The following is a 27,864-nucleotide window of genomic DNA, read 5'->3' on the forward strand; positions in this document are numbered from 1 at the left end:
CTTTAAACTCTTTTTTCGTCCTCTCTCCAGTTTTCTTCTTTTCAGATTAAGGGGGTTAGCACATGAAACATTGTGGGAAGTATTGTACTATGAAACAGGGGAGGCGAACAAACTTGCTCAATTTACGAGCCAAATGCGATAAAAATTCTATACCAGTGATTCTAGTTCAAAAGACTAATAAAAAAAAATCTTCGAGTTTTCTTTATTCCTTATCTTTTTCTTTTACTTTTTCAACTTTTTCTTTTCTATTTTTTTTAGTTTTTATTCTTCTCATATTTAGGCGGTTGATGGACGAAACATCTTTAGAAAAGTGTACGTTTAAACAGGTGATAAAAAATTTGCTCAACTTATGGGTAAAGTGCAATAAAGATCAAATATTTGAGGACATCCGTGTACTTTGACAGTGATTCTAACACAGAAAAGAAATAAAGATAGAAACGAACAAAATAAAAGCAATGCTCGGGATAGATCCAAAAGCAACTCTTTTAAAAGATGATTTTAACATGAAATAATAAACTCGGTACCAAAAATATGACAATAAAGCAAGGGTGACTGAAACCCAGGAATTCATCTTATCGCAATCTAGATATTTCTCAGTTTTTTTAATTGCAATTTTCAAATCGTCTTCTGAAATTTCTGGAAAATATTTTCTCACTGTTGGATACAATTCTCCTTTCTTAAGAAGACTAACCGTGCCAAATCCATTGTCGTTAGTCTTGAATAGTCTTCTGCCAATGATAGAGATGGTCGCACTCTTTCGACCTGGGTATCGTGTCAGGTACAAGTTGTGCAGAAGTTTATTTTCTGGGTGGAAATCCGTGAATATTGGGTATGTAAACTCTTGAAAGTGGGAATAGTCAACTTCTTTATCATTGTAATCGAATATTTTACACCATTCACCTTCATATGATGGATCTCGGACCTTAAAGAATGAAAATAAGATAAGATTTATTCATCATGAAATACGCGTAAAATATTACATTTTACTAATCCTTCAAACGCTCTTTGGCCTGTAAAGAAGGAGAAAGACAAACGAGGCACTCAGAGAAGAAAGAAAAACAAAACAATTAAAATAATCGCTTACTCACAGAGAGAAGAGCAAAAAGGAGAAGAGAAGAAAATATAAATAAAATAAAAACCATAGAAAACAAAACTAAATAGATTGAATAGACTAAATTAATTAAGTTGATTAGTAGATTAAATAGACTCCAATGAAACAATAATAAACATATATGTAAAAAAAATCAAAAAATAAATAGATATAATAACTTCTAAGAAGCCAAAGAATTCAACAGTTTTTTTTAAAAAAATCGAATGATTGGCACCTTCGAGCTGATTCGGGCAACTTATTCCACACAATATGACTTGAATTTGTACAAATTAAAAGCTTTGCTAAATTTGACTAATTATTTGTTTTCACACCTTATCGTGGCAACACTGACAATAATGTTATTCTGCCCTAAAAATTCACAGCTCGGGAAAAAACTAAACGAAAAAAATTATAAAATCTTATTTTAAAGGTATGAATATTCTTAAAGTAGGTTCAGGGAATCAAAATTGTTTTATTTTGATGTCCTTAGTATTTTAAATGTTTTTAAGGGAATAGGCCTCATTTCACGGATGGAGAATGGCACATTACCAAAAATTGTGTTATTTTGCCATCCATCCGAGGCCAAATGAAAAGCGAGTCGTACCCAAATATAAGAGGTCATAAGAAAGGATTGGAATAAAACTGGAATCAAATGGGGGGAGACAAAGGAGGCTTTGGTTAGATAGGAGTAGAGAAGGAGCACACAGAACACTGTTGGTCTCAGGTAACTTGGTGCTGCCTTGAGTTGTTAGTATTAATATATAAAGGAGTTTTTTTTCAAGAAAGTTTCTTCTATTAGAGAACTTCAGTCTCAAACAGACATATGATCTGTATTTCACAAAGCAACGTTATTTGGTAATTTTATGTGACAAAGTTTGACAACAACAGTCAAAACTCTGGTTTAAAGGCAGAAGGGAGTGACAAACCTCCTTTGCCACAACGACATCTTTCTTGCTATGCCACCTTATATATCTTCCTTTGGCTGATGATTTGGTGAACATGACCTGTCTTCCTGTATACACATAAACTTTTGGCAAATCGAACAAGGAAAGAGCTTCAAACATTGGATAGCCTCCGATATCAACAAGATGACGTGATCCTTCATATTCCATATTTTTGATTATACATGCCATGTGTGCTTCGGGGAAAGGGGAAGCACCTAAAAAAAATACCAGATAAATTTCAGAATCCTGTAAACTTCAAGAAAACGTAGATATAGTAACGTGAAACAAATGAATAACATTTTAAAATTAAACAAAACTAATGTTAAAATATAATAAAGTAAAATAATAAAATATTAAATATATGCCGCGTGCCGACACTCTGCACACGACAGAAGTTTATATATCGATTCTCGTTGCCGCTTGTCTTCTAGCCACAGACAATTTTATCCTTTTGTTGATGTAACGACATCACCATAGGTTCGATACAGCCACCCTGTGAAAAATACGAACTTTTTCAAAGTCCTGACATATTTAGATCGTTTTTATGGCCAGTCATCGCTATTCGTTGTTTTTCAACCGTAGAGTCTATTGTTCATTTTTGTTCATCTTTACCTCAGAAAGTTTTCCCCACGCCTCTTGCTTTTGCAGTTTTGACTCATACATCATCTCATTTAATTTCTTAAGACGTTGTAGATAACAAATACGTCTTTTCCAGTTTACAATCACAAATCACTGTTCAAAATTTCGTTTATAGTTCAATGTGATTCTCGCTGTCGTTTGTTCCATGCCTTTTTCTTTAGCTGTTGCGATTCCCACATTCACTAGTTTTCTAATCACATATATCTATGCTTCGTCTCATCAAACAACCCCTTAAATATTTTAAATGATCTTAAATTAGAGTTCGTGTCTTTGTATAATTATGTTTTCTTTTTATTATTGGAGCTTTAATTTTTGTCTTGGCTTGTCTTTTGTCATGATGAAAAACATAACGCCGAACCTTTTTTTTCTTAATAGAAGCTGATGCAGTATTAGGTTCTTGGCTAACGGCCTTGTAAACTCTAATGTCTTTATTTATAGCTATTTCATCGCTTGCCTTTTGTCACTATGAAATGCATGTTGCTGAATTTTTTTTTTTTTTTTTTTTTTTTTTTTTTTTTTTTTTTTTTTTTTATAAAGCCATGGTAAGCATCGATGACTTTATCTATGTCAAAATCCCAAACTCAATCTCGTAACGATCATTTTCAATTTTGGCACCTTTTGATTTCCGCTTTCGCTTATCTTCTAACCCCATTTTTCTTTCTTCTTCATTTTGGATGTTCATTATTTCGGACAATTTGCCAATGCCCTTTGCTTTACCTGCCCTTATTGGTCTAGTTTTACATGATGGTCCAGGCTAAAGATTTATTTAATTTTTCAGGGGGTAAGACAAAAATTTCCATTTCTTCCAACGAATTATCATTGATAACACTTGCAAATTTTGTTTTGTGGGTCTTGTCTCATTTGATAGTCCAGTTAATAGTCATGCTGATATGTCTTTTCATACTGAGTCTTTTCAAGAGAGAATAAGAGATAAGATTTATTAAGACTAATAGATTGAACAGACCAGATTAATTGAGTAGATCAGTAGATTAAATTGACTTCAATGAACTAATAATAAATATATATATATATATATATATATATATATATATATATATATATATATATATATATATGTATATATATGAAAAAAAGATAAAATAACTTCTAATAAGTCAAAGAGTTTTTAACATTTTTTTTGAAAAAAGCCGAATGAGTGGCACCCTCGAGCTGATTCGGGCAACTTATTCCACATAATATGACTCGCAATTAAAGGATTAAAATCTGACCTTACACAAGGAGTAAAAGGAACTTAAATATGATTTTAGGTATTGTGAAGATTATAATTATTCTGATCCAGATGTGAAAGATGGCGGAACACTTAGGGGATTGGGGAGGTCACCAGTAAGCTGAGAAAAAGTAAAACATGCACACGAAAGAATATAAAGTGACTTGAGATCAAGTAATGGGATAACTCTGGAACGTTAGTTTTCTTAATGAGGTTTCTAGCTTTATTGTAAACCTTAGAAAGTTGTTTTAACAATGAAGGAAAGGTTGACATCCATACTATTGGACAGTAAGAAACGTAAGATTGGATCAAGCAGTGAAAAAGGATTTTTAAAATTAATCCAGGGAAAATATGTTTAAGATTCCTTAAAATACCGAGACTCGTGCTTTGATCCTCATTTTGATCAAATCAATGTGACGTTTGAAAGACAAGTTTTCATCAACAAGAACGCCCAAAAAACGAGCACATCGATCTTTAGATCTATGAATTATCCCATTTGGATGATGAATTTCTGAGAACTGGGGATAAATCTGAGAAACGTGCGAAAATATCAAAAAACTGGACTTGGAAAAATCTAGGGCAAGATAATTAGCATCAAGTCATAAAATTCCTGTCTGAAAAATTTTCCACATTTAATCGAAGCTCAAATTCGCAATTTCCCGAAGGGCTAAGTGTGCTGTCATCAGCAAAAAAAAAAACACAAAAAACAAGGACGTCAGAAGATGGCGAACTATAGTTGGCATTATGAGCAAGGGGAGGCTTAGGATGACAGAGTCTACAGCAATTAATAAGTTTCTACGTTTTTACTGCATAAAAAAATCATTTACATAAATCAAAAATAGCACAGGCCCTAAAACTGATCCCTGAGGGACGCCAAAATTCACTTGTGGGGGTGAACGAAAAAGTGGATTGACAGAAATTAGCCTATCATTCAAATAAGATTGAAACCAAGAAAATACATTATCCATAATGCCAAAATGAGACATCTTCGATAGAAGAATTTCAGGGGTTAAGGAACCGAATGCCTTACGAATATCCAGGAATATAGCAGCCAGAATTAATCCCGAATCTAATGCAGAATGTATAAAATTCAAAAGGGTCATACAGGCATGTTCAATGGAGTGCTTCATTCGGACAATTTTGGGTAAAAAAGAGGGTGGGAGGGGGGTAGCTACCCTCCAATATCTTTTGTCACTTAAAAAGGGCACTGTAATTTTGGATTTCCGGTCAAATGAGCCCTCTCCTGATCTTCTGGGATCACCGTTTCAATACGATCACCCCTGGGGATAAAATAAAAAAAAAATAAACACGCATCTGTGATAGCAAAAATTCAAAATTCCACGTTTTGTACATAAGAGCTTGAAACCTTTACAGTAGTGTTCTCTGATATTCTGAATCTCATGACGTGATTTTCATTAAGATCACTTGATTTCTTAGGGGTGTTTCCCCTCTTTTTCAAAAAACTAGGCAAGTTGTATCAGGCTCGTAACTTTTGATGGGTAACATTAAACTTCATGAATTTTACATATTTTGAATAAGCATCAAAATTTGACTCTTTGATATACCGATTATTATCAAGACTCTTACAGTTTCGGTTACTATTTAGCCGCATCGCTCCTTACTTAGTTATCACGAACTAAATAGTTATCACGAAATAAAAAATAGATTATCATGCTGATTCCAAATATATAAGTTTCATCAAGTTTAGTGTTATCCACCAAAAGCTAAGAGCTTGAGGAAATTTGCCTGGTTTTCGGAAAAGGAGGAAAATATCCCTATCAACGAATCTTACTGAAAATTGGAGCCAAATTCAGCTTATCAGAAAACCTTGCTGTAGAGGTTTCAACAAGGACCTAGCTGCTGAAATGTGGAATTCTGTTTTTTTTTTTTTGTTTTGTTTTTTTGCCAGGAGAAAGATTACGGATGCGTTTTTATTTTTATTTTTTATTGATTTTTTTTTGTTCTTCCCAGTGGTGATCGTATTAAACTGATAGTCCTAGAGGATCGGAAGCAGGTTCATTTGAATGGGAATTAAGAGTTGACCAAAAACGGTCAGCCTCTTACGCCCCTCCTCCCTCCTAAATCGTCCAGTCAACGTTGAAAGGTCCAAAAACTGTGCCTGAGCCCCTGGGAGAAGGGTCTGTAAGTTATGAATTTTGCCCACCAGAGCCCCTGGGAAAGGTCTGTAAGTTATGAAATTTGCCCATTGTTTACATATAGTATTTGTTATTGAGAAGTATACAACCGTCTTAAGAGGAGGGGTGAATTTCCTGCAAGGGATGAATTTCCACCGGGGAGGATTTTCCGCGGGGTGTGAATTCTCCGGTGGTTGAACTTTCCAGAGGAAAATTACTCTAGGGAATTTGCCAGAATCAATTTGTCTTACTTCCTCTTTGCCGACTCAGTTTTACATGTACAGATGTTAATGGGAGTTATCTGGAATAAATTTTCACCGGTTTGGAATTACCTAGAGGATCTTTTTCCACGTGGGGATTTTCCACGGGATAAATTCTCCTTGAGCATTTTTTGCGGGAGAAACTTTCCATGGAAAACTCTTTGGGAGCAATTTTCCACTGGGAGGGGGGTATTTACAGGAAAAAATTCCCATGGAAGAGGGGGAGATTCCCGGAATGATTTAAAAAACAATCAGAAATTAAAGCCTTTTTCAGATAATAAACAATCAGAAATTTTCCGGGGGAATTCACAGCGAGGATAAATTATCTGGAGGGAATTTTTCTGACGGTGGGGGCACGTGGGAAGACTAGAGGGTCTTTATTGGAATAAAAATATCGCCATGCAACTCATTTTGGAAATCTCTAATTAGGGGATCTGCATTCCGTGTAGCTTCATTTTACTCACCTCAGTGAGCAAATAGCTGAATAGCAATATATAGCTGTACTAAATCTATTTGATCAAACATTTAATCATCCTAGTCATTTAAATGTCACTAATAAGTAAGTAAGTAAGACGGCACTAGACCCTCAAGGTCCAAACCGGCGGTGCTGATCTCCGTTTCATGGCCCTTCAGCTAGGAAGTACAATGGGGGGCTGGAGGCCAACCATCCTGTGCTTTCACATACCCTTCCTGCTTACCTTCCCCAGATTTCTCCTGGTACTCATTTAGAGCAGGATCGACTCTGGCTGAGCTCACAGAGTCACGCCACTGATTCCCGTCCCAAATTAAATAACTGGTCACAACTGGGATTGAACCCGTGCCCCTTGGACAAAGACTTCCTACGCCAGCGTGCCAACCACTCAGCCAAGACGGCTTCACTAATAAGAGAGTCCTCATTACTCATGCTGTCACCCGTGGTGGACATTGCCGAGAATTTGTCCACTTTTAAAAATATATATTTTGAGCGTTCACAGTTTCTTAAAAACTGAAAATAATTTTTAATTTCTAGCTTGGTTCTTTGGAGCAAGTGTGTCAGTTCTGCGAATCTGAAACATGGGGTTAGAAGTTTTATAGTTTATTTAGTATCTGTTAGCAAGTGTTGATGGATAAATAGGCTAGGTGTTGCATTTACACGAGCCAAGGGACTAGGGATAGCAGATCTGCCAGGAACTAATGGATCCATATTAGCTATGATTTGATGTCGTATAAACTGATTCTCACTCGTTTGCCGTCCTAGCCGAGTCGGTTGGTGCGCTGGATTTGGGATCCTTTGTCTGAAAGGACGCGGGTTCAAATCCCAGTGTACCCAATTGTTCAGTTTGGGACGGGAGTCAGTGGCGTGACTCTGTAAGCTTAGCCAGAGTCGACCCAGCTTTAAATGGGTACCTGGAGAAATCTGGGGAAGGTAAACAGGAAGGGTGTGCGAAAGCACAGGATGGTTGGCCCCCAACCCCCCATTGCACTTCCTGGCTGAAGGGCCAAGAAACGGAGATCAGCACCGCTGGTAGGGACTGTAAAGTCTAATGCCGTATCCTTTACCTTTACCTTTTTACTCGTTTGCTAATCTCGATTATTACAGTGATTTTATTTTTCGTAGATGTTTAAAAAAGTTAAAGCCCACTATTCAAAATACGTATAGCTTTCAAAAATCGCAAGTGACGTAATACGCTAGTGAACTTTTACGGCTAGGGCAGGGGACGGTGACCAAACTCCTGTTTGTAATAGAGCTTGAATTCTTTTAGTCTATAGCTTTTCGAAAAAATGCGTGGCTTGTATATCTTTCTTTTCAACTTTCCCTTATTTTTTTTTATTGTGTTTACCACATAGCCCAATAAGAATATTCTGTAGTTTTAGAGTTTGATCAGATGATGAGCATAAAAAGTCGAAGATAAATTTCAAGTTTATAATTTCGCTTGAATAGACATTTGCCCGGAACAAAGCCATGTTCAAATATTTGTTTGTAGATATACCTACTATATAATAAAACAAACACTGAAATATGGAAGTTAACAGAAGAAACCTCAGAATTTGAAGAAAAAAATGAAAGGTCCCCATCAAAACGGATTTTTTCATATGTCAATGCTAAAGAGGGCTCAGTTTTAGAAAACACTTTTAGTGTTTTAGAGAGCTCAGTTTTAGAAAGCTATGAAAGAATTTAGAGTTCTGCAAAGCAAATGGCGTCCTTTAGCAGCACCGAAGCAGGGTTGCACAGGGGTAGCATATGCCTGTAAGATTAGGGGTTTATAAAAAAGAAGCCCTCAGAAAACCTCTCCAAAAGATTATTATATTGTTTAGTCCCTGAAATTTCTAAATTAAGGACAAGAAACTCCCTGGAAAGTAGTGGATCCAGGGAGTGATTTTGGGGGCGTTTGTCAATCTCGCCCAAAAAATTGAAAGCTATACTAATTACAGGGTTTAGGGTAAAATTACCATGTAGGATCACAAGTTTCACTGGTCCCCCCCCACTACATTAATTCTGTATCCCTCTCTGCTATTGATGGCCTTCACCACTTCGAGATCTTCTAAGGCACTATGGCCCTTCAAAGGGACTTGCCAGAAAAAAATAATTTGTAGTTGAAACTGTCGGTACTTTTTGCGAAAAAGTTAATGGTAATGGTACTATTATTTGGCACCTCGTTATGTAAAAAGACGTGAAAGCTATATAAAAGACAATCTTTGCATTACAAAAACCTTAAAAACTTGCAGCGACAAAAAGTAACAAACGAGAAAACAACAATAACATTACGAGATAAACAAAATAAATGTTTTTTTTCTTTTAATAAAACCTCTATGTTTTAGCCTTGATTTGCACTCTTTTTAGACGTCGGCCCTTTTTCTATTGCCATGCATACAGGGTTGCCACCTGCAGTATGAAAGTGCTATTTTAGCACTATTGCATTATGTGTAGCACTGTAGCACGTACTCAGGGTTGCTAAAATAGTGTCAAAATAGCACGAAAGTGCTATTTTCAGCATTACTTTAGCACTATTACAGTCAATTTTTCTACTATAGCACCGAAAATCGCTGTGTAGCATACAAATTTGGGCAATTATAACACTTTAGGAACCTTGGAGGCAACCCTGACCTTGGAGGCAACCCTGCTTGCATGCAGAAATCATAGACGCATTAGTTTACATTGGACTACAGTCAACATATATTTGGCAACCCCTTTGCTCTTTTTCTTCCATGCCACCAGTAAAGGATGCCTAGGGTGTTTTAAATAGGCAAAATCGTTTAATAACGTCTGCTTTACTATTACCACCACGGATTACCACTATTCTTGTCGGATGCGTAATGAATGTTTATACGTACTCGCGTATTGTAATGCTTTTTATATGTTAGCTTGTATATTCAGGTAATGAACCAATAGCAAAATAAAATGGTATTGGTGTAAGAGTCGGATTCATAGCTCTTGTTAGCTGTGAAAGCCTTGTGTTATCATACTTTTTTTTACAATTCTTTCTACTCCATTAAGAAAGACTTCTTTAAATGACTAATAAGTTGACTTTATCCTATCTATATATACAATCACAACAAAGTCAAATATTTAATCGTACCCAGAAGACTGAAAGTACAGGACTATTCCACTCCCATTCAAAGCTGTGAAAGGAACCTCAGCGGAAGCATTAGGAAATAGAACGACCAAAGACAATAGATGGACTAATTCAGAGTGGCGCAGGAGCATCACGCTGTAATTGAAGAAAAACGGAAGACACATGAAAAAGATGACTTCAAGTCCAGCAACGGCTTTTTAACAGAACCATTTGTTTCAGCAAAGAATGTTGTATATTCGCAAGTTTTACGTAGTTAAAACCATATATATATATATATATATATATATATATATATATATATATATATATATATATATATATATATATATATATATATATATATATATATATATATATATATATATCTATATTCACAGGTGGGACATAGGGACACAACTACAATGGCGCGTAACTATTATGGCGCGTAACGGCTTACGCGCGCGGGGGGGCTTGGGGGGGGGGCGCGAAGCGCCCCCGCCAACTAGGTGTTGGGGTGGCGCGAAGCGCCACCCCAACAGCTAGTATATATATATATATATATATATATATATATATATATATATATATATATATATATATATATATATATATATATATATATATATATATATATATATATATATATATATATATATATATATATTACTTCTCTCTAAAAGAAAGTAGAAGAAAAGCAGTCTTTTTTCAAAAGTTATTTCCTTACTATAAGTTCCGTAAATTAGGTATACTTCGAAATCCAGGGCTTTCAACAGATGAAATATGAAATAGTTGAAATGAAAGCATAGACCCCCTTTCATGTTGAGACTGTCTTCCAGAACTTCTTGCTCAGACGGCATATGAGGGTTTTTCAGGAGCCAAAGATTCTGAAAGAATAAATTAGTACTTATGTGATTAAATAAGTCAAATACGTATATACAAGGACCGCGCTCATAAGCCAAATTTCCCTCACTCGGTGTGTATATCGGAACGGCACATGTACCGCCCAGTTCTACCGCGCTTGACACAGTTCCTAAAACCATTGGCACACTCACCATAACACTTGGTACAGTTTAGCCACACTTGGTCTGCTAGTTACATGATTCGAACATAAAGTAAATAATCATGCTGGTATACCACAAGGTTGCCGGGTAAAATCACTCATCTCAATCTCAAGGAATTGAAATTTACCGCCTAAAAATGTACATTTTTCCATTTGAGACTGCCTTCCCCCAAGAAATTGTTTGACAATACCCCCTCCTAAGAATATGGATATATGTACCCATGATAAGGGTATTTTTCCCATGGAAAATTTTTAGTTTTCGTAAAGATCTTTTTTTTGCGATCGTGATCGTAAACAAAAAGATAGTGACAATTATATCAACTTTTAGACAATTTAGTCCTCCAGGTAATAATTATTTTTTCAGTATCAGAGTAGAGAAGGATCATGTGCGACTAAGTTAGCGCTGTGATGAGTTGTGTGTAGCAGTAGTATATCACAATGTGTTAAGTTTGCTCATTTGTGTTAGTTGCTGTTGAAATACAGCAAGTCTTAATTCAAAGACGGCGTAGTTTGCTACGCCATTGACGTATTGGCGTAGACGTAAGGATGGCCAGAGTGTTGCTTTAATTGTCTTGTAGAGTCTGCTTCGTTTTGGTTTAGAACGTTATTTCTATGCTAAGTCACTCTACTGTAAGAAGCTCCAAGGTTCTTTTTATTTTATTTTTTATTTTTTTATTCATCAAATTTTTCGCTCAACGTTGTGAGTGGTTGTACCCAAAATCTCCAATGTCTTGTTCGTTTCACTATGAAGTAGAATGTTTTGGTTTAGAACGCTATTTCTATGCTAAGTCACTCTACTGTAAGAAGCTCCAAGGTTCTTTCTATTTTATTTTTTTTATTCATCAAATTTTTCGCTTAACGTTGTAAGTGGTTGTACCCAAAATCTCCAATGTCTTGTTCGTTTCACTATGAAGTAGAACGTTTTGGTTTAGAACGCTATTTCTATGCTAAGTCACTCTACTGTAAGAAGCTCCAAGGTTCTTTTTATTTTATTTTTTTTTATTCATCAAATTTTTCGCTCAACGTTGTGAGTGGTTGTACCCAAAATCTCCAATGTCTTGTTCGTTTCACTATGAAGTAGAATGTTTTGGTTTAGAACGCTATTTCTATGCTAAGTCATTCTACTGTAAGAAGCTCCAAGGTTCTTTCTATTTTATTTTTTTTATTCATCAAATTTTTCGCTTAACGTTGTAAGTGGTTGTACCCAAAATCTTCAATGTCTTGTTCGTTTCACTATGAAGTAAAATATTATACCATTTTTTCATCTTGTTCATTTGTATATTTATGTTTTTTTACGGATGTTGGTAGTTAGATTTTATTTAATGATAGAGGATTACTTGGGAGAAGATCTTTTGAGATTTGAAGATGGTCCAGTTATTCCCGTCGTTTATCCGTTTAACCAAACACTTAGAAAACTATAGGTTCTATCACTATCTTAGCTCTATGACTATCTACCTTAGTTCTACTGCCCTAGCAATGACGCATGGACGAATAATAATATATAGACAAAGACATAACAGTTAACAAATGAACCAACATCATTTTTATACAATCCTAATAAGGAGGGGGGATTAATGCCAGAATTGCCTCTCACTCAATTGGAAAAAAAAACAAGTTTTTTCAACTGAAAGTAAGGAGCGACATTAAAACTTAAAACGAACAGAAATTACTTCGTATATGAAAGGGGCTGCTTCCTCATCAACGCCCCGCTCTTTACGCTATAGTTTGACTCTTTCTCTCAACTCTTCTTTTTAAAACAGTAAAAAACTTTAGCGTAAAGAGCGGGGCGTTGATGAGGAAGCAGCCCCTTTCATATACGAAGTAATTTCTGTTCGATTTAAGTTTTAATGTCGCTCCTTACTTTCAGTTGAAAAAACTTGTTTTTTTATTTAATTTCTGAACGTTTTTGAATCAATGCATGTTTTGATTTTGGCTCTCCGCAGAGAAATAATTAAAACGAAATTTGCATATTTTTTTTTTTTTTTTTTTTTTGGCTAAACGGCTTTCTCATAATTTTGATCGAATGATTCTGAGAAAAAAGAGCGGGGGAAGCAGTGGCGCCATTTGGGGGGGGGGGGGCAGGGGGGCATGGCCCCCCCCTGATTTCTGGTGGGGCCCAATTTCAACCACGTAATTCTTTGTTTATTCGTCCTTGTTCTACTTTTTTCTCTTTTTTTTACCGTATTTCTACAGTGAATTATTACTAAATAGCAAATTCAAGATACTCGACGATTATTGCATTTCAAGAAAGTATCCTGTTTTTGCCGTTCTCCCTAATTAATTTATGGTCACCCTTTTGGCAGGGGTTTGTAAAGTCCTTTCTGGGCTCGGAGTACTTCTGTGACATTGAAGTCTCTCCAGTGATTAATGAATCCCGTCAGTCGGGTATCCAGACCAGGGTGTCATTCCAGTTTTGTCATTAGTTTCTCGTTACCCTTCATCAAATAAAGAACCGTGAAACAGTGTTGAGTTGTGTTCAAGTTCAAATCGGATTATTGAAACATGAGTTCATCCGGTGCGAGTGGTGCAAAAAAAAGGAAAATAAAAGCCCAAAGGAAAGAAGAAGAAATAAAGATGCAACGACGATTGGCTTCGTTTTTCAAACCGACTGTAAGTAAATCTGCCACATTTTAAATTTTGTTTCGTCGACCAATCTTACTGAACGAACCAGAACAAGAGCTACGAGTTCATATGGCACTTGTTACGAGTAGGCAGTACAACAAAGGAGATGAGCCCGTCACAAACCACACCCGCCACCCCAAAAATGCGGTTCGGAGCTAGAAATAGAATATGCAGTTTCACTCAAGTCGGTGCATTTCTGGCATCGCCTCGGATCATCTGGAGCAGATGACTGTTGTAACTTCCAAGTTTCAGCACAATAAACCTATTCGTTTAATCCCTAGACGTGCAACACGGTTTCCGGTACCTCCTTCCAGCTGCCCCTTTCGCGGCCGAATCTGGCTCGGACACTCGTGAACGGATCATCTAGAGCATCTTGTCTCACCACCTATCAAGTTTCACTCGAATCTCAGCATTTTTCAATAAATCCCCCCCCTCCCCGACCGTGGTCGGATCTGGTTCGGACAGTAAAATATGTCATCTAGGGCATATGCTTACTTTACATTCCAAGTCTCATTTAAATCGCTGCACTCATTTGACCCATATGCGAGCCACACAATTTCCCGGCCCTCTACTGTGGCCGAACACGACTTGAAAAAATAAAAGTCACATCTTTGACATCTCCGGTTCCCGTCCATCAAGTTCGACTGGAATCGGAGCGTACCCTATCCAATCCCTCGACTACAAGTATTACACGAGTTTCCCGGTGGGCGCCTCCACCCCCCCCACAAATATCGGATCAGATCCAGACTTGACATGGAACATCTGAGACGATATTTCTTTCCACTTGCCAAGTTTCATTGAAATCCGATCACCCGTTTAAAAGTTATGCATGCCACTAGTTTCCGGATTCCCATCCCTCCACTCCCCCCACGATGGTCGGATCGGGGAAACGACTAATCTCAAGTTAGTCTTTTCGAGTCCCTGATATGCCTGCCAAGTTTCATCGTCCTATTGCATCAGGAAGTACCGATCTCGCGGAATTGCCAGAAATCCGGACCCCCCCCCCCAAGTCCCCCACAGTGCCCCCATAGAGGAGGGGGTCTTCCCCCTCCTCTACACCCCGCTCTTCATGCTAAAGTTTTTCAGCATTTGTAAAAAAGTTACTTACTGTTTTAATAAAACGCCCTTTGTATTTGAGGAGTCGTTTTTAAAGAATTGGGACAAAATTTAAACTTTAGGATAAAGAGCGCAGTGTTTAGGAGGAGGCAACCCCCCTCGTATATGTAATAATTCTTGTTATTTTTAAGTTTTAATAATGCTCCTTAATTTCAGTTGAAAAAACTTGTTTTTCTATTTAATTTCTGATCATTTTTTAAATAAAGCCAGGAAATCTGGCTTCACCTCCACGGAGAAATCCCCCTTGGAAACATCCTCTGAACAATACAATCCTGGTTAAAATTTACTGGGACAATTACCCTTAACACTTCCAAGCGTGAAATTGAGCCAGTAAATAGAAAGCAAGATATATAAAGAAATTTTGTATAGGAATTCTGGAAAATTTTTCCAGTACACAATTTCCCCTGAAAAGTTCATCCCCTAGAAAATTCATTTTCCATGGAAAATTCTCCCCGAGCTAAGTCCCCCAGCCAAAAAAATCGTCCTCCCCTTCCCACCCTAGAAATGTATGCATGCTTCCGAATAAGAAATACTATATGTAAACAATGGTCGCATTTTTTAACTTGAAGACCTTTTCCCAAGAGCTCTGGGGTTTCATGTTATCTCCAAAGACATTATTATTAGGCCTTTCAACGATGTTGAACAAAATAGCTATCTCAGGTTTTTGGTCAGGGGAATTTGGGGAAAAATGGCGTGGGAGGGGGCCTAGTTGCCCTCCAATTTTTTTGGTAACTTAAAAACGGCACTAGAACTTTGAATTTCCGTTAGAATAAGCCCTCTCCCGATGTCTTGGCCCACTGGTTCGATATGATCACCCCTGGGCAAAAAAAATAAATAAATAAACACGCATCCGTGATCTTTCTTCTAATATGAAGTACAAAATTCCACATTTTTGCAGATAGGAGCTTGTAGCCTCTACAATAGGGTTCTCTTAATACGCTGTATCTGATGGTATGATTTTATTATGATTATATGAGTTCTAAGGGTGTTTCAGCCATTTTTTGAAAATCAGGCACATTTCTCAGGCTTGTAACCTTTGAAGGGTAAGACTAAACTTAACAAAATGTATTTAAAATCAGCATAAAAGTTTAGTTCTTTTGACATATCTATTGGTATCAAATTCCGTTTTTTAGAGTTTCGGTTACTATTGAGCCGGGTCGCTCCTTACTTACAGCTCGTTACCAAGAACTGTTTATAAGATAATGCTCAGACAAATCTTGTTGAGTTTCTTCTTTTGAAGAGGAAAGATAGAACAAAAAGCGACAAAGATAAGAAATTTCAAACCTAATAAGTTTTCGTCCGCATGAATTACTATGGCTAGCTTCAGTTTACCTTGCTTCAAAAAGTGTTTAATCACCCGACAGCAGTACTCGTGCATCATATTTTGTGTTTATTGATTCTAGGTTAAAATATACAATCAAGGGAATGATAGCTTTGCAAGGTAATCCTACATAAACAAAAAAATAATTAAAGAAGTGTATCACAGAAACCTATAAAACCTATAAAAACCTACAAAACATAAAATTGAATAGCACATTGGACTTAATTGAATGAAATAAAAAAGACATGTTTTTTCAACTGAATGTAAGAAGAAACATTAAAGCTCAAAACGGATAGCAATTTTTAAGTATATGAAGGGGTTCACCCCCTTGTCAATACTCGCTCTTTACGCTGTTCAAATTTGGTTCCAATTCTTTAAGAATGACTCCTGAATCTCAAAGGCCGTTTGATTAGAATAAATATCTCTTTTGAAAGTACTAAAAAAAAAACTTTAGCGTAAAGAGCGAGGTATTGACGAAAGGGTGAACCTTCTCATATGTAATAATTTCTTTTCGTTTTAAGTTTCAATCCTGCTCCTTACTTTGAGTTGAAGAAACTTTTTTTTCATTTAATTTCTTATTCTTTTTTTAATAATGCTTGGAAATCCAGTGCCCCCTTGATCGAAAATTCAGCTCCCCTATGAAAAGTTTCTCCATGGAAAGATCCTCCTACATAACCTCCTCTGCTCGAGCTGCCCCCCCACCAGAAAAAAAAACTGAAAACGTCTGTATACTTCGCAATTACCTATACTATTTATAAAAAAGGGCAAAGTCCACAAATTGAACACCTTCCCCCAGAGACTTTGGACAATTAAGGCATCTTTAAAGACATATTTATTAGATTTTTCAAATATATTAAACAAAATGGCTGTTTCAAAATTTTGATCAGGTGACTTAGGGTAAAAAGAGGGTGGGATGGGGCCTAGTTGCTCTCCAAATTTTTGGTCATTTGAAAAAGGGCACTAGAACTTTTAATTTACCTTTGAATGAGCCCTCTTGCGATATTCTAGGACAACTGGGTCAATACGATCACCCCTGGAAAAAAAATAACACGCGTCCTTGATCTTTCTTCTGGCAAAAAAATCCAAAATTCCTCATTTTAGCAGATAGGAGCTTGAAACTCCTGCAGTAAAGTTCAGTGATGCGCTGAATTAAATGATGAGATTTTTGTTAAGGTTATATTACTTTCAGCGGGGGGGGTGTTTTTCCCTTTTTTCGGACATAAGACAAATTTTCTCAGGCTCGTAACTTTTGATGGGTAAAACTAAATTTGATACAACTTATATATTTGAAATTAGCGTACAAATCTGATTCTTTTGATGCATCTATAGGTATCAAAATTCCGTGTTTTAGAGTTTCGGTTACTATTGAGCCGCGTCGCTTTTTACTTGAAGTTCGTTACCACGAACTAATTGATTATAGCTTCGTAGTTGAACTGATTATGTTTTTTGTTGTTGCTTGCTCTAAATTTTGTGTTGTTTTCTATGTTAATTATGTACAATTCACGTCCTAGTTCTTATGGCACTTGATATCTACCAAGTGACATATAGCGATCGCAAATTCTGTTGGTCTGTCGGTCCCGGTTTTGCTACTTTAGGCATTTCTAGGTAAGCTAAGACGATGAAATTTGGCAGGCGTATAGACCAGATTAAATTAAAAATTGTTTCCCTGATTCGACCATCTGGGGGGAGTGGGGGGGGGTCAAATCGGAAGAAATAGAAAAAATGAAGTATTTCTAACTTACCAACGGGTGGTTGAATCTTAATGAAATTTGATATTTAGAAGGATATCATGTCTCAGAGCTGTTATCTTAAATCTGGATCGGATTTGGTGACATTTGGGGGAGTTGGAGGGGGGACCTAAAATCTTGGAAAACGCTTAGAGTGGAGGGATCAGTATGAAACTTGGTGGAAAAAATAAGCAGTTGTCCTAGATACGTGATTTACATAAACGGAACGGATCTGCTCTATTTGGGGGAGTTGGGTGGGGGAGGGTTAATTCTGAAAAATTAGACAAAATTAGGTATTTTTAACTTACGATGGAGTGATCGGATCTTAATGAAATTTCATATTTAGAAGGACCTCCTAAATCGGATCTCTTACTTTAAGTTCTGACCGGATCCAGAGTCATTAAAGTGGGGTGGAATTGGGGGGGGGGGTCTAAAAACTTTGAAAACGCTTAGTGTGGGGGGATCACGATGAAACTTGATGGGAATAATAAGCACAAGCTATAGATTCGTGATTGACATAATTGGAACGGATCTGTTCACTTTGGTATGAGCTCTAGCAAAATTCTAAGAATCAATAGATTGATTTAAAAAGAAAATCAGAGGCTTAATGCCCGTTGGGATTTAAAATAAAAGCTGTGAGTCACGAGGCCCTTCTAAATATCAAAATTCATTAAGATCCGATCACCCACTCGTAAGTTATAATACCTAATTTTTTTCTTACTTTTCCTCTCCCTTTAGCCCCCCAGATGGTCTAACCTAGAAAACGACTTTATCAAGTCAATTTATGCAGCTCCCTGACACGCCCACTAATTTTCATCGTCCTAGCACGTCCAGAAGCACCAAACTCGCCAAAGCACTGAATCCCACCCCCTAACTTCTCCAAAGAGAGCGGATCCATTACGGTTACGTCAATCACGTATCTACAACATTTGTTTATTCTACTCACTAAGTTTCATCCCAATTTCTCCACTCTAAGCGTTTTCCAAGATTTCCGGTTTCCCCCTCCACCACCCCCCAATGTCAACAGATCTTGTCGGAATTTTAAATAAGAGCTCTCAGCATAACCCACATTTGAGTTCTCAGCATATGTAAAATTGCCAGAATGGCCTTTTCAAACATTCCGTATTAAATTAATCTCCTCTTTTATTTTATTTGATTAATCTCCTTTTGATTCTTTTATTTGATTCTTTTATCTCCTCTTTTATTGCCAATGGAATAGAGCTGTTCCTTGAAGATAATAATTAACTAAGGGTGATTTCTGTAGTTTATATTAAAAAAGTTGTTCGACAAAAACACTAATACCCTCAACTAAATACTGTGAAGTAAACAGAGTCAAAGATTCATTCCATGATTCATCGTTTTAGCTCAAATTACGCGATGTACGGCAAGCATCAAAAATCACATGTAACGGCTTTGATCCAATAAAATGTAGATTTCTAACTGTCTCAAAAATGGAAATAAAGCCTTAGAAGATCTAGTCAAATAAATAGGTTAGACTACATACAAGAGCAAAATATTATTATACTAATCCAATTTCAATTAGCCTTTCAACCTACTTATCATTATAATAATTTGGGCAATAATGACGCCTGAATGCCAAAAAGTACCTATAGGACTAATATAAAAGGACTAAATGTTAAAACTAGCATAATCATAAAAATAATAGTTTATGTGTAAACTCACTATGAACAAGAGCTAAGAGCTCATATGAAATCCGGACCCCCCCCCAAGTCCCCCACAGTGCCCGGATCCGGTCCAGTTATGTTAATGACGTATCTAGGACTTATGACTCTTCTTCCGACCAAGTTTCACCCCGATCCCTCCAGTCTATAAGCGTTTCCCAATATTTCCGGTCCCCCCCTCTAACTCCCCCAAAAGTCACCGGATCCGGTCCGGATTTGAAGTGGGATGTCTGAGACACGAGGTCTAAATATCAAGTTTCATTAAGATCCGATTACCCGTTCAAAAGTTGCAAATACCTCAAGATTCCGGATTCCCCCTCCCTCCACTCCCCCCACGATGCTCGGATCGGGGAAGTGACTATTTCCAACTTAATCATTTGGGGTCCCTGATATGCCTGCCAAGTTTCATCGTCCTAGCGTATGTGGAAGTGCCCGAACTAACAAAACCTGGACAGACCGACGGACGGACAGAAATTGCGATCGCTATATGGCACTTGGCCTAAGGGCAAGTGCCATAAAAAAAGAATACTCAGCGACCTATTCTTTGATACTTCGAATAACTATCCCATCTGGATGAAACTTAATAATTTACAAGAGGACACATCCAAGTTGCAAATTTTGTCGAGTATTTAGTAAACTAGAAATATAACTATCGGTGAAGTACTGGTAAAAGAAGTAACTGGGACATCACTTTTAATTTGTTTTTAATTAAAACTTGATTACTCTGTAGGATAGTGATGCTGGGACGTCAAGGGATAACCCATCGGCAACCGAAGTTTTACCGACAAACGAGCAGACCCTGGACGTGAGACACATTTCTGAGGAGACAAACCTGCGCGAACCACAAACGGAGGAAATGGCTTCCAGAACGATCAGTACCGATTTGTCCGTGAACCCGTATGATAACCCCTGCCAACCAGTTTTGACTGACTATCCCGCCACTACCATCGGGAATCGCACACGAAAATTTAACAGCTCCTATTTCTTGGCATACCCATGGCTCGAATATTCGAAAGAACAGGACTCGGTGTTCTGTTTCAATTGCCGACATTTCAGTGGATCCTCGCTAAGATCAGGCGAAAGGTATGGAGCTAGAGCATTCATTGACGTAGGATTTAGAAAGTGGAAAGACATTTCTGAACTGATACGGCAGCACGAAAACAGCGACCGACACAAAGCATGTACCATTTCTTTGACTCAGTTTAAAGCTATTGAGACGGAGGCGGCCGAATCTGTTGCGTCATGCCTCTCCAAAGAACGCGAAAAGGAAATACTAGAGAATAGACAGTACGTAAAAGCTCTACTAAAAACTACAGCATTACTTGGACGGCAAGGTCTTGCGTTTCGTGGCCATGATGAAGGGGAGTCTAGTGCCAATCAAGGGAATTTCGTAGAGACAGTACATCTTTTAACAGAAATCAACCCGGACTTGATGAAAAACTCTCGTAAGGCCTATGGCCATTACATGTCACACGAGTACCAAAACGACTACATTGAGGTCATAGGAAATGAAATCAAAAGTTCTATCGCGAAAGAAGTCAGAGAAGCAAAATATTTTGCCGTTCTTGCTGACGAGACAAAAGACCTCTCAAAAAAGGAACAACTCGCGATCTTAGTGCGCTATTTTCATGACCTGAAAATCAAAGAAAGGGCCATAGGTTGCTACCACATGCGCAAGGTTGAAGCTGAGAGTTTGGCCGACTTCATTTACAACGAAATAAAGGGTATCGGCCTTGACTGGTCAAAGTGTGTTGGACAGTGCTATGACGGGGCCAGTGTAATGAGCGGACACTTTTCAGGAGTACAGGCCCGTCTCCGGGAAAAAGCACCACAAGCGGTGTACACACACTGTCATTCCCATAGACTTAACCTTGTCATTGGCGATTGTATGCAGAAAATACAAAGAATTTCATCAGTATTTTCAGTTTTGCAAACAGTTTACAGTTTCGTCTCCAACAGCAACACTCGATACCAGTTGTTCGTCGAAGCCCAGAAAACTGCCAATGTGCCTGTGCTAACGCTTGAAAGGACAGTAGTGACACGTTGGTCTTACTGGTATAGATCAGTGGCTAAGATCCTGGTTAGATACGACTGCATACTCGCAGTTCTGTCAGTAGTTCAAGAATCTTCTGACAGGGAGGCAGCGGCAGAAGCTACGGGCCTTAAGAAACAGCTAGAGTCGTTTCCCTTCATATTCAGTTTGCATGTCATTCACGAAGTTCTTGCAGTGATAAACCCTCTTTCTGAACAACTACAGGCAGCAGATCTGGTCATCTCAGAAGCTTGCACTTTAATCAGTGCAACAAAGAACGAACTGAGGAAAATGCGTGATGACGAGTATTTTCGTGTCCTATACGGCAAGTCTAAAGAGATGGCCATTAATGTCAGAGCTGATCTGTCGGAAACAAGTGCTCTCTCTTCAGCCATACCTGTTAAATCAAAACGAGTTCAGAAGATATCCGGAAGACTAAGAGACTATTTGACGACAACAACAATTGGAAAGCACAACATTGACTCCGAAAGCACAACAACGGAAGACAAAATGCGGAGAGAGTTCTACGAGGTTTTGGACAGAGTGTTAAATGAGCTTGAAGAGCGTTTTTCTGTCCAGCTGCCAGTGCTAGAAGCCACACGTTGCCTTAACCCCAAATCCAAAGATTTTATGGCCTCAGATTTACTTCTTGTGATCGCGACATACTTCGATCAGGCGGGAATCGATACTATGCAGCTGAAGTGTCAAGCTTTAATAGCTCGTGCATTTGTGTCGCAGCTTCCACAGAAACCGGCAAACGCTTTAGATGTCTTCGAACGCCTCGGAGGATTGAAAGAAGCTTATTCTGAGCTTCTTAAGGTCGTCAGGGTAGTCCTCAAACTCCCGCTCACAACGTGCTCAAATGAACGTTTTTTCTCTGTGTTGACGTTTGTAAAGGACTACCTCCGGACAACGATGGAAAACGAGCGACTTTCGCATTTGCTGCTTATATTCTCTGAGAAAGCTGCAGTGAAGGAGCTCAATTTTGAGAAGCTTGTCGACGACTTCGCAAAAATTAAGCAAAGGAGAGATATCCATTGCTGAAGTAACTGTACGTAAGTTTCTGATTTATACAGTAAATGTTCTATTTTGGTACTGTTTTTGGTCCCTAAATAAGCTGCAAAATGCGAACCCCAAAGGTAGTACGGTACCTAAAGGCATGTTCGAAAATTTTAAAATTTTTAAGGCTGGATGGGGGCCCAAAATCGATTTTTGGCCCCCCCTAAGGTTTTCTGAAATGGCGCCACTGGGAGGAAGCCTAGTTGCCCTCCAATTTTTTGGTTAATAAAAAAGGCAACTAGAACTTTAAATTTTTTACGAATCTTTTTATTAGTAAAAGATATACGTAACTTATAAACTAGCTTACGTAAAGAATTTTTTATACTCATGTTTTTATTACACATATGAGAGTAAAAAACTTTTTCATATTTATTTTTTCATTGTTTTTTTTTAAATAATGCTAGTAAATCCTGCGCTCCCTTCATGGAAATTGTCTTCCCCCATGACAAATTCCTCGATTGAAAGTTCCCCCAGCATATCCCCCTCTTTTTAACCCCTCCCCCCAACCAAAAAATCCTCCTGAAAACACCTGTACACTTCCCAATAACCATTACTATATGTAAGCACTGGTCAAAGTTTGTAACTTGTAGCCCCTCCCACGGGGACTGTGGAGGAGTAAGTCGTCCCCAAAGATATAGTTATAAGGTTTTTCGACTACGCTGAATAAAATGGATATCTCAGAATTTTGATCCGTTGACTTTGGGAAAATAATAAGCATGGGAGGGGGCCTAGGTGCCCTCCAATTTTTTTGGTCACTTAAAAAGGGAACTAGAACTCTTCATTTCCGTTAGAATGAGCCCTCTCGCAACATTCTAGGACAACTGGGTCGATACGATCATCCCTGGGAAAAAGAAAAAAGAAAAAAAAAAAAAAACAAACAAATAAACACGCATCCGTGATCTGCCTTCTGGCAAAAAATACAAAATTCCACAATTTTTGTAGATAGGAGCTTGAAACTTCTACAGTAGGGTTCTTTGATACGCTGAATCTGATAGTGTAATTTTTGTTAAGATTCTATGACTTTTAGGGGGTGTTTCCCCCTATTTTCTAAAATAACACAAATTTTCTCAGGCTCGTAACTTTTGGTGCGTAAGACTAAACTTGATGAAACTTATATATTTAAAATCAGCATTAAAATGCAATTTTTTTGATGTAGCTATTGGTATCAAAATTCCATTTTTTAGAGTTTTGGTTTCTATTAAGCCGGGTCGCTCCTTACTACAGTTCGTTACCACCAACTGTTTGATTAGCCATGACTTGATGCCCACAACTATTCCATTTTAATTCAAAAATCAACGGACTCGGTCGAGGCCTTTGGCCTCGACCTCGTTTATAAACATAAAATATCTAAAAAAGGAACAGTTTTTCTAAATATTGGAGGAAATCCTGCAGTCTTATTTCTCCAATGAAAGGTTTTGGATCCGTTCCCCAGGAAGGACTCCAATGAATTGAAGCAATTGAATGGATTCCACATGACTTAACTCGGTTCCCTTTCAGATACAAGATTTTAATTGAATAGTTGTATATGCCAAAATAGACTGTTTTCTAAATGGGGCATAAAACCAAGTTTTTAGTTAAAATTTTTAGCGCCCAAAAACATCGTTCCGACTAAAAATAAAGGCAGTTTGGTTTACAGTCTACTTACATCCAATACAAATTTACTCTATTGAAGCGCAGCTACTAGAAATTTTTTAATATTTACAATTCCTATATAAACAACGTTGCCACGTTATTTCTAATTACCCAAGTAGGATGTTCTTTGTTTTTTTTTATGGAGCCGCATGCTGGCATGCTGTGATCCATTGTTAATAACCCTAACTAATGCCGAAAGTGACGATGATTTATTGATAGCAAATAATAAATACACCAATAAAATACTGTCGTTGTAATTTATGCATAATAGATTTGTATTTTATTAATCTGCATTTTTTTATTATCTAACAGTATATAGGACAATGAAGTTGGCTGTGAATTCAATTTCTCCAGGTGAGTAGCCCCAGCATTTTTATTGGGGGGGGGGCAAGAGGGTTTCATGTCCGGACAGTCAAGGGGCACCCCGTTGCCGCACCCCGAAACAACGCCCCTGAATTTCTCCAGTTTTTTCTAATGATTTTACGGTTCTTGGTCTCGCCAGAAAATTAGTTTTATCTGAGAACTAGTTTGTAAAAACCCAAGGAGATAACAGCCAAAAATGTAATAATTGGAATATGAAGAAAAAAATTACAAAGGTTTTAATGACTTTGAACTGAATCTCGTTGCTAGGACATGTTTTTTTTTCTAGTGGTTTTACGGTTGTTTGTTTCGCCAGAAAATTAGTTTTCTCTGAAAACTAGTTTGTAAAAACCCAAAGACATAACAGCCAAAAATGTAAGTTGGAATATGAAGAAAAAAATTACATAGGTTTTGATGACTTAGAACTGAATCTCGTAGCCATCTCCCTCATGTTCTAGAGGGTCGCCTCTCCTTGGACTCTCGCCTCTGGAACACCCCCCAATAAATGTCTAACTAGACGCATACTTACGGAACATGGGATGATATTAGTGATACATTATTCGTTGATGTAAAATAGCTAGATAACAAAATCAAGTGTAATGGATCCCAAATAGATCGGAAGTTTTCACCCCTCCCCTCATAATCAACACCTCAAAAAGTTAATTTTACTTTTTATAGTATGAAAATCTTTTTCATAAAACTTTTTCATATGGAGCATTTTTTCATTATTTTCTACTCACATTCTTCATTAAAATGAGCCGCGAGGGTCCTGTGTGAACTGAAAAACTTTTTTGCACCCGAACTAACATTGTGAAACTAGAAGGACTATTCGCACGGCAAGGCAACTCTCTTTCTGCCAAACGGCACTAGAAACTTAAACTGTAATTTATGCCCATACTAAACCTCCATCATCAACTGTTTCAACAACATCGGCGGAGAAAAAATAACGAAGAATATAAAGGTACAGGGAAGAAAAAGAAGCAAAACAACTACATGGTTGCATTTATTACTGATAAAAGATATTGCAGTTGAAACAACCTTTGTGCATAACCTAGGCCTGTGTTTGGCCCAACTGCAGAAGGTGGGGGGTTATCAGAAAAACGACCATGATATTTAGAAAGAGCATAAGATAATGTACTTAATGGTATTGCTCTTTTGTTTTATATTGTTTCTTTTCAAATTATATTGTTTCTTTAAAAAAAAAGCAGTGAAACAGCACATTTAATAATTCTTGATTTTTTTTTCTCCTATCAGAACAATTCATCTAGAGCTTTACAATTGTAATTTTTCTTTTTAATAACAATTTCGTCATTGCAAACTAGTAGAAAATTGCGAGTAAAAAATGAAGCGGTAGTCAATTCGTGTTAATCGAGGTGTTAATTCGGAAAAACTAGAAAAATTGAGGTATTTTTAACTTACGAACGGGTGACCGCATCTTAATGATATTTGATATTTAAAAGGAAATCATGTCTCAGAGCTCTTATTCTAAATCCCGGCCCAGATCTGGTGACATTAGGGGGAGTTGGTGGGGAAACTGGAGGAAATCGCTTAGAGTGGAGAGATCGGGACGAAACGTGGTGGATAGAATAAGCAAATGTTGTAGATACGTGATTAAAGTAACCGGACTGGATCCGCTCTCTTTGGGGGAGTTACAGGGGTCCAGTGCTTTGGCGAGTTCGGTGCTTCTGGACGTGCTAGGACGATGAAAATTAGTAGGCATATCAGGGACCTACACAAATTGACTTGATAAAGTCGTTTTCCCCGATTCGACCATCTGGGGGGCAGAAGGGAGAAAAAAAGTTAGAAAAATGAGGTATTTTTAACCTACGAATGGGTGATCGGATCTTAGTGAATTTTGATACTTAGAAGGATCTCCTGTCTCAGAGCTCTTGTTTTATATCCCAACCTGCATTAGGCCTCTGATTTTCCTTTTAAATCAATCTATTGATTCTTAGATTTTTGCTAGAGCTCATGCCATATGAGCTCTTGGCTCTTCGACCTCGTCACAAGTGCCATATGAGCTCTTAGCTCTTGTTCACATAGTCTACGGCTTTATGAGGCAATTAGGGGGATGGGGGCTGGGGATGAACCATCAAAAGCACAAAAACGGTACTTATATATTATATCAAACACAGCCGAGAAGTTTTCTGAATGTAAGATCTCAGAAAACCGGTTTCATAGCCACAAAAACAAATAACAGGTGACAGAATGCATTGGAACTTGGGCTATGTATTTGCACATTAGGAGGGTGGGGGTAAGGTTAGATTTAGTTACTTTTTCCATCCCCACCCTAATGTGCAAATATATAGCCCAAATTATATTATTACATAAACTAAGTACTATATTTTCATCATGTTTCCGTATATTTCATTATGATTAACCTAGCTTCACTTCTTGAGTGTGTTTGATGTAATACATAAGAACCAACATATATACATACATATATATATATATATATATATATATATATATATATATATATATATATATATATATATATATATATATAAATAAACACAGAATTAGGAATGTAAAAGTGTTACTTTTTCCTAGCATGTAATCTTTTTAAGAGCCACTATTCTAGACCTTTACCAAGATTTTAAGGAAATTGGAACTTCATGTGAGGGGGCAGAGAGTAAAGCTTTGAATAGATTGGGGTAGAGGAGGGGCGTGCGCAGCTGTGTTGGTGGCTTGATACTACAGTAAGTTGTTTGCAGTGATATTAGTAATGAAGTGATTACCTCCACTTGGGGGGGGGGGCTATGTCCATCAAATGGAACCTTAGAACTGTAGCGGAACTTACGTGAAACGGTACTTCGGCCTGCAGAGATCTCATCAGCTCATTCAGGAATTTTTTCCTGTCATTTTTCACTTTAGCTTCAAAATTTTCGATTTTTAGTCTATCCTCTATGAACCGTATAGCATTTTCCTTTTCGATCATATTTTCCACCACCGTTTCCTTTATTTACTAATCACAGTTAGATAGTGAAGTCACCTACTGAAACAAACCGACTTTTCAAGCTGAATTAAAAACCCGAAAAACCAAAAAAATTATTTCCCAATCAATCCCAAGCAACACACATCTTAAAAGCAAGGGTTGATGTACTTCAACCAAGGAATGAAGACAAGCTACTAAATAAATAACGGGTAGTAGAGAGCAGAGAATTAATAAATGCTCAAACGTGATTGAAAAAACATATTCAACCCATATTACCAACCCCAAGGTTATTCGAAAGACGCTGTGTAACAGCTTTTCTCGAAGGTACATGTAATCCCCAGTATGAAATGAGATACTCTGAATCGATTGTTTCAGTCCGAGTTTCTCTATCTTATTTGAGTCTGAGGATAGTTAGGAGTCTCTACATATTTCCAAAATCTCAATAGGTCTTCTTTTCCAAAGTAAAGAAATAGTGGAACTGCGATT

At 37.4% G+C, this 27,864-nt stretch overlaps 1 protein-coding gene across 1 annotated transcript; it reads right to left on the reverse strand.

Annotated features, from left to right (window-relative positions):
* Positions 1 to 212: 212 nt before the first annotated feature.
* LOC136033291 (uncharacterized) lies at positions 213 to 27,568 on the reverse strand. Its single transcript, XM_065714055.1, has 4 exons — positions 27,244 to 27,568; positions 10,554 to 10,713; positions 2,017 to 2,249; positions 213 to 922 (listed from the first exon to the last, which is right to left on the reverse strand). Exons 1-4 carry the CDS (start codon positions 27,379 to 27,381, stop codon positions 410 to 412), a joined length of 1,044 nt encoding a protein of 347 aa, XP_065570127.1. The 5' UTR covers positions 27,382 to 27,568; the 3' UTR covers positions 213 to 409.
* Between the last annotated feature and the right edge of the window lie 296 nt (positions 27,569 to 27,864).

This window comes from Artemia franciscana, chromosome 11 (assembly GCF_032884065.1).
Source record: "Artemia franciscana chromosome 11, ASM3288406v1, whole genome shotgun sequence".
Taxonomy (NCBI): Eukaryota; Metazoa; Arthropoda; class Branchiopoda; order Anostraca; family Artemiidae; genus Artemia; species Artemia franciscana.